This window comes from Sphaeroforma arctica (genome assembly GCF_001186125.1).
Source record: "Sphaeroforma arctica JP610 unplaced genomic scaffold supercont1.1276, whole genome shotgun sequence".
In the NCBI taxonomy this organism is placed as follows: Eukaryota; class Ichthyosporea; order Ichthyophonida; genus Sphaeroforma; species Sphaeroforma arctica.
The window spans coordinates 1-8,734 of record NW_014039282.1 but is presented as its reverse complement, the minus strand read 5'-3'; the positions used below and the strand labels follow the sequence as shown (position 1 = coordinate 8,734).

The 8,734-nt window shown below is 38.6% G+C and overlaps 1 protein-coding gene across 1 annotated transcript; it reads left to right on the top strand.

The window, feature by feature from the left end:
- Positions 1 to 5,719: 5,719 nt before the first annotated feature.
- Positions 5,720 to 7,795, top strand: SARC_10507 (hypothetical protein; the record flags this gene model as incomplete). Its single annotated transcript, XM_014295446.1, has 1 exon — positions 5,720 to 7,795. One exon carries the CDS (start codon positions 5,720 to 5,722, stop codon positions 7,793 to 7,795), a length of 2,076 nt encoding a protein of 691 aa, XP_014150921.1.
- Between the last annotated feature and the right edge of the window lie 939 nt (positions 7,796 to 8,734).

The window sequence follows — 8,734 nt, the reverse complement described above, 5'->3', positions numbered from 1 at the left end:
TAGTATATATATATATATATATATATATATATATATATATATATATATATATATATATATATATATATATATATAGAGGGGGGCATCGATGGCACATATGGGGTGTTCCAGCAGATGTGGTGTGCGGAACCGTGGCTACAGGTGAACGGCCACGTGACAACTACAGAACTTGTGCTATGGTTGGATGTAAGCGAGAAACAACTAAAACGTGTGTGCGCTGCCAAATACGCTGATGCAGATCGCTCATACAAGGATGCGAATATAGCTGCTATCAGTTGTTTCATACACCATCATTCAAAGGATCGCTCAATATGTTCAATGATCAGGGCAACATTAAATAGAAACATAATATTAAATAAAGATTATCCTTCTTCGAATACGTGATTTCAAAATAAACAAAAAACAAAGAAAAACTAGGAATCAAATTGAACTATTTTGAATCACTCGTCAATTCACTCGTATTATTATTAAAACGTTAATCATTTCTTTATTTCGAAAATGGATCTGTTGCGCTACCCTAGACCTAACTATAATCATCAAAAATCCTAAATCTAAATGAAAAATCGGTGAGAAGAGAAATAAAAAATTGGTATTCAAAATTAAGCTAATGAGAATCCTGGAATAACATTTCAAATTAGGAATTGAGTAAGTCGAATAATCTCCGACTTAATTTATGACTGATCATGTCCTGAGACTTTGTACCGTTAGTGAGTCATGTCAAAATTATTACTCCTGGTACAAATTGTACTAAAAATACCGAAGTCGGAGAGTCTCCGAGTTGGCGATGTGGACTGGTGATATACAAAATCTGAGTAAATACAGTGTGTGCGTGAACTTCGTCAACTATCAAGCCGTAGACGGTGAACCAGATTCTAGATTTCAGAAGAAATACTATTGTTATGTAAGAAAAATTCAAAATATTTTCCTCAGGTATTTATCACTTTTCTAAATCTTTTCCTTAGGTATTTATAACTTTTTCTCAATCCTATAATAGAGCACTTGCTATGAGCAAAATCAACTTATAATGCAGCGAATAGAAACAGGTGACTCCATCGGATATTTGCTCATCGCGTGAGAATGTTTATTTCACGATGTTTTTTTATGTTGCTTTTGATTTTTTACAAAATAAAAATGTTGTAGAAAAGTGAAAACCCCAACGTCTGTATAGGGATAATAATATTTATTTCAAAAATGGCAAGTATGTATGATACAATGTATGAACATATAGTATGGCTCTCATAGTCGCTGTAGTGGTTCAGGAAAGATTGATGGGAAGAAGTGGTCAGTAAATTCCCGTTTGAAGCTTGGGCCAAGTGAGTCGACAATGGAAGATATGTGCTGAGTCAATTCGGGCCGGTGTTGACAAAACACTGTTACTATCGAATGTTCCATATATTCGCTTGCTGACCTACGAAGTAGAGTACCCACCTCTGTGGTACGGATCGAATGTAAATATAATGTATACTCGTTTAGGCATATAAAATACATAAATATACTAAATATTTGTATGGTTTCTTTTATTTGTATGGTTTCTATTGTATGTATTTTTAAAAATATATACTGAAATACAGTACAGTGGGTCCTCGCTAGTTGTCAACTTTTTAGTTGTTCAATTCGATCGATGTCAACTTTCATTTTCGCGTTGGTCAATATTTTTTCTCAGTACTATTAGCGGCTCATACATTGGCTCTACCGCTGATGGTATTGAAGGACCGAATAACTTATCAAACCAATCATTTCTCATGTATGGAAATATGAGCCACGCTACCATAACGACACTTCCACGTTTCTCTTTGTAAATATTACTACAAGTACGTACAGAATATTATTAATATCATAGTTGTATACACATACACCCTGTTTCACGCATAACTATCACGATGTCTAGCACTGGTAGCAAAAGGAAGTTCGTGAAGTTAAATTTGGAAAAGAATAATGAGTTAGCCACCAAGCTAAAGACCAGTGGGTGGAGTTTCGACAGAGACTCGGTAGCTAATAAAAAGTTACCACTTGTGAAACAAGCTGTTAGATCAGCATCTAGAGAGTATGGTATACACGCTCGGACTGTAACACACATTATGGAACGTGCGAAAGTAGCTGGAGTTAAAGTACAATAAGAACAACTACAGATGATTGCGTGGCGCAGAGCATCCACTTCTGGAAAAGAAACCTACTATATTAGTTATGATAGGTTTGTATACCAATGTATTTTAGAGGTGATATACTGAGTCAAGAACACACATTATATAGGCGGATAGGCCAAAAACCTGTGGACCAATCAAATAGCTGCTATGGTTATCCACTTGATAGATGTCAACTTTTTGTTTTAGAACGGTCGTTGACAACTAGCGAGGATCAATTGTATGTACATATACATACAAATTACAACTATGCATACAATCATACATAGGCCCCACCCATAGGCGAGGCCATACCCACCTAAATCAAAAAGGCAAAAGCTATTCCCCAGCAGTGCAGTACTCTCTCTCTACTCAAAACTATTTAGAGAGTAGTAGTGAGAGGGAAGTGAGCAATATATTCATAATCTGTCATCAGAATCACAGTTTAGTCAGGTTCTGACTTCTCGTGAGTTCCTCACTGTCACTCTACTCTTGTGAGTCGTGACAGAGCTCACAGTGTTCACAGTTCAGTGTGTATTTGGTTCAGCTACAATAAACTACACGAGAAGTCATAACAACACAGTAAATAAAACACCGCTGACGTCGATGAGTAACTAAAAGCTCAGAAAAGAAGAGGAAATGCTTTTGGGGGGGGGGGGTGGGGGGGTTTCGACTTTCGTACCCTTATTTGTTTTGCGAAAGCGCGCCCCATGGATAAACTTCAATTTCAATTTTGGTTCACGTTTGGGCCCAGATTTCCATTTGCTTTTTGGCTGTTGTCCTGGGGGGGTTTGACTGTTCGTTTTCTGTTATGTTAATTTCTAATTTTGGGTTTTCGTACCCTTGTTTCTTTTGAGAAAGCGCGCCACATGGTTCTAAAAGTGCAACTTCAATTTACGTTCACGTTTCGGTTCAGATTTACAATTTTGTTGATGTTGTTGTTGTTGGGGGAGTGGGGGGAAAGCCACCAATAACCCCTTTCTATATTCATGTACAGGGTCTCAAATGGGCATAAGAAGCAGTATTTAATTCCTTTTTTAAAATAAACAAAGTTCTGAAGGACCTAATAGCTAAAGCTTTTAGTGATAAATAGTATAAATAATTAAAAATACACAAGTCATAACTCACAGCACTGTACACACCTACACACACAACAAGAGAGAGCTATAATTAAAATAAATAAATAAATTCACGCACAACAATAACTAGAATTCATTAATAAATATTACTCTTAAATATAGAAGGCATGCGAGATAAAAAAAATACAATTTTGGTATTTAGGCGCATACACTGGATTTCAGTTTTTGGATTGCGTCTATAAGGCACACATGGCTATAAAATTATTAACGTCCTACTAGGCCCGGAAGGGCGAAGCCTTGTTGTATTTATTCCTGGAGACTCTTGACCATCTAGAAAAAGTAGAGATTATGGGAGAACGGTTCATCCGTATTAGGACTCTTTTTTGAACTACATTGCAATTGTGTAAACCATGCGATCATACCCTTTTTTCTCTTCTATAGTAGAAGGCTATGAAGCGATTTTTTTTATAATACAATATCCAGAAGAATGGGTCCTCGAATCCACATTCCACGCTCACAAGTTCAACAGAATATTGACTCTAGACTGAGGCGTTGTATTCTATTTCAGATGATAGGTGTAGATTACATACCGGAAACTGATACTTGACTGTTGTATCGGTAAAGACTTTGTCAAGTATACACGCTTAGTAGTTCGGTACTTGGGCCAAAGTCGCTATACGTGGGCCCATAAATATCGACCCTGCCTTTTCGTTAGAGTTTAGACACAATCGGAAAAGTAATTAAATCAGAGTAAAAGCAGCTGTAGAGCAATATTGAAAAATTCCTGTGTCATCGAGTCAGCGAAAAAACAATCGAAAAATATAGCGAACTTATTTTGTTTACTCATTAATTTTTAGGAGAGCCCCAGTACCCATCGTATGAACTGTGGCCCTCTAGAATGATTTGTTTAGAAATAAAGAGAACTGGCGGGCAACCCGACTAACTGATATAAATCTTGTTAGACAAAATGTACTTTTGTAAATATTTGAAATTAAAAAATTAAATAGAGAGGTACTCATGTCTCATAGTCTCATATGTAGGACATAATTACGGTTTTTTCTTCTGATTTTAGACATAAATAACAAAAAGAGTTTAGATTCTCCTATGACAACACTATGCGTTTAATAACAACGACTCAAATCACCGAAAGCAGTGGTCACTCAGTTGAATATCGAGATAACGACACAGTGTCACAGTCTGAATCATTACGATGCCGACACATCGCGACAATCACGTCGCGACATGAACCTATTTTTTATTTTTGAAAAAATCAAAACGGATCAATCAAAATTTCTTATATAAAATCATCTAATGGTATATTGTTGTCTAAAATTGGTTTGCACCTATTGTCAAAACAACGAAATGCACCTTTTTTTTTCTGCCTGGCGAAATCCGGTCGGAAATGCACCTCAATTGTCTTTGAGGTTTTATAATGTAATCGATTATAGATTATACTATATTTATAATTTATGTATGAATATATATAATATAGTATAATTGATTATAGAATATATGATATAATATAATTGATTATAGATTATTTTATGTATACAATATATGTTTGTATATATAATATATAATTAATTACGGGCTTACGGCGAATTTACGCGTTTACTATGTCTATTTTGTTGTTAACTTGAAATTGTACAGTTGTGACTTGTGAGTTTGTGCGAGTCTGAGACTACATTGCCGAGCGCGTGAGACACTGAGACAGCGAGACTCCGACGCCCCACGGTCGTCGTCTAGAGGTAGGCCGACATAATAGTAAACGACCTGTCGCGACTGTCTTTTACATCCTCTTTTTGGCGACACGTCGCGACCTCATACCAGCCTAGCTGACGAGTGACGACTGAGAGTATGAGAGTCACTCTCGCAGAGACGCAGACTCTGAGTCTATGAGTCGGAAACTCTTCCAGTCTTTACTTACTGTCTTTCACTCGCTGGCTTTTACAGTTTAGAGTTACAGTTTACACTTTACAGTTTACATCCTCAAGAGTCTCAGAGACTCAAACTCGCAGTCTCTCAGTCTCTCACAGACTCTAAAAGTACTCGTAAGTCGTAACTCCAGAGGCTAAATAAATACATACAAGATCGCAAAGAGCAAATATTTTCAAATAATGCATTTCGATACTCAATATGGTGGCTAGGTAACAGGTAAACGACAGAGACATGTCTTCCTTTTAAAAATAATGAAATAGTTTCCGATCCGTCGCAATGAGTTTTTTATGTCGTATAATATGGCGTATATCGGACTTCTGACTTTAATATATGACACATCGTCAGTTCGAGGTAGTGATCGAGTTTCCGACAGTATCGACACTTTGTCATACCGAAATGGTCTGTCTTATACCAGATTACCAGGTCAGTCAATATGAATACAAAAGATTGCTATGTAAGTAACAAGAGCTGACAAAAACAATTTTCGTGCGTCCTTGAAACTCCACTCTATGCAGTTCGATCGAACATAAAGTTGAGCTTACACAACATACTCCAAACACATTCTTAATTGAACTATTAAGAATGGTGCTATCTGTTGGAACAAGTATTACGACATTGCGAAGGGCTCTCACGAGTTCCAAAAGCAAGCAAGCCGGTAAATCAGGAAAGGGCAAGAGAGAATTCTCTATCGACAGCATCTCAGCACAGAGCATCGACGGACGGGAGGTAAAGCACATAATCTATAAAGGTGATGGGAGTACCACCTTGGTACCTCGAGCTAGTGGGAAGCAAGATGTCGAGAAAGGAAACTCTGTTGGGCTATCTATGCGTTGCAAAGATTCTATATACGTTGCACATTGTAAATCTGCGGAGAAGTCGAGTGTAAACAAAGTGAAGACTCTCGAGATGTCGGCACCAGTCGGGTTATCACTCCGATCAAAGGATTCAATCTATGTCGCTCACGGTAAAGGCTCGAGCAGGAATCAGCAAGCAATTGATCAGAAAAAAGAAAAGAAACAAAGCAAAAATGAAAAGAAAAGTATGCATGCAAATGATGCTGTCAAGTTGTTTCGTAGTCAGAGTATGAGCAAGACAGATTCGAAAGAGGCTCAGAAAATTGCCAAGACTGCCGCGAAGATTGCAAAGAAGAAACGTCGAAGCAGCGCTTTGGAATTTCAAAGCAAGAGCATGTATACAATCGCTTTGTCCGATGATCTGCTTGATCGGGATGTCCAGGATAATGAAGTAGTTCTTGAAGCTCAGGTATCCAGTCTCCAGTCTCCAATTTTTAAACCTCACGACAAATCTGAAAGTTATCTAAGACGTATTCGAAATCCGACCCAGGATATATTGACTAGCGTGCAAAATGTGCAGCAGCGTAGATTACAGCGTAGCAACAGTGAAACACGCTTACCCGACACAATCAAATCTACAACGCTACACTCTCAGGCAACTTTGACTAGAAGTAATTCTCAGATACCAGCATCGCAGCACAGTAAATTTTCTGCCTCTCCGTGCATGAGTGCCTATCGCCATCATAGACGCCGACTAAGTATGAACCAGAGCCCTACTGGAAGTTTAGATTCGTTTAGGAGCAACCCTCTTGGCTCCGGTGCGTGGTCTCCAGCGCCTTTCACTGGAGTAACGGTTGGTCGTGCACAGTTCCGAACTGCGGAAGTTCGCTCGCCAGCGCGCCGGAGTTCCTATTCGAACGAAGATCGCCAACTTAGTGAGCTAACAACAGTCATGTCTTCACACTCGTCCAATAGCATAGAATCATTGACTAATTATAACGACAACTCCTCGTCTATGACTCTAAATTCATATGGACACGGTCTCTATTCCTCGTTCCCCACGAGAGACCCTGGTCTTGTACCCGAAAGCCCATACCCTGGTTTAGACCGGAGAGCAAACATGCAAGCTGCACGACTGTCCTTCAGCCCGCTACCTAGTGCGATATCACTGATTGAAAGCTCATCAAGTTCTGGCTCGCAGTGGGCATCTGCGCCGATTTCGCACCGAACAAACCCATTGGCAACACGTTCCGTGTCAGTAATCGATCGTATACTCGCTGGAGAATATGTGACGGAGGACATGGATGATTGGCTCCCCGCGTCGAAACCCAACAGTCCGACCGTGCGACGCAGACTGTCGTATTCAGGCAACACGCCTACCTTACAGGAAACCGAAAGGGCGCTCTCGAAGGCCGCACACGGTCATAGTTTGAACCGAAGTATGTCGTACTCTGAAAAGTCGGCCGAGCAACAGCCGAGGCCCATTATCAAGCTGCACAAAACTTGCACGTGCGAGTGCTCACAGTCGATGTCTGAACTATTCCGTGACCCTCCCCCACGCGTTCGTATCAATCCTGCTTCGGAAGTAGCTTGCACATTCACGCCCTCTCAGTACGATCGGACTTCTAATCGATGTGCAATCCCTACAAGAGAGTCTCAGAATCTGATATACGAGGAATTGATGGCCTACAAGTTCTCGGACATGGCCGTTCACGAAGACTCCATGCACAATATTAATGTGCATCTAACGAGAGCTCGTGGAAGACAGAGAGAAAAACAGCTCAGAATTCTTTCAGCAATTGGCTTTCATTGTGTACCTGATATGACAACAATTCGTCGAACGTCTATGCCCGGTCGGATGTAGATCAATTACAAGATCATTAAATATGAATCGCTTCTTCGTTGAGGTATATAACTAGTCTAATACCAATAAAATTTGTATTATCATTTGATTGTTGTCGTGTAGCGGCTCGCTGACTTTAATTTAGAATTAACAACTTCTCACAGATTCCCATAGGTGTTATTAGCCCAACAAGAAGAGCCAGTTTCAGCTGCGTGTGTCCAGACCGCAAGAATCCATGCCTATTTAATTCAGACAGATAAAATCCGCCCTATAAATACAAGCAATATCTATTATAGTATTTATATCTCCTGGCTGCTATAAATTATGTAATTTTAGCCGATTGGAATAGAAATGTGCGTCCAACAAATGTAAAACATTCAAAGCAGATTCGCTACTATCACTGCGACCGAAATATTAGATGCTCAGCCAGACTATTCTGCATGCCTTGACATACAATGAATAGCTTCGCCATTCATCAAATCGACGTGCGATCCCTAAACAAGAGTCCCACTTTAATATATACATATATATGTTGACCCAAGCAAATATATACGGCAAGGCACTACACACCGTACCCATCTTTACTACCTAGTACCTATGTACTATAAATGCTTCCCATCGTTCAGTATGGCGTAGTTCGGCAAATGGTTATCGGCCGCTTGTAGAATATATATATATATAAATATACAAACATACATACATACATACATACATATAAATATATGTATACATATACATATACTTATATATATATATACTTGTAGAACATATATATATGGTATATATACTTATAGAACACACACACACATATATATATATTTATATATATATGTATATATATATATAGGATAGACATATACAAATACATACAATACATATAATATATATATATATATATAATACATAATACATAATAAAGAATATATATATATATGTGTGTGTTTGTGTGCACATCTATGT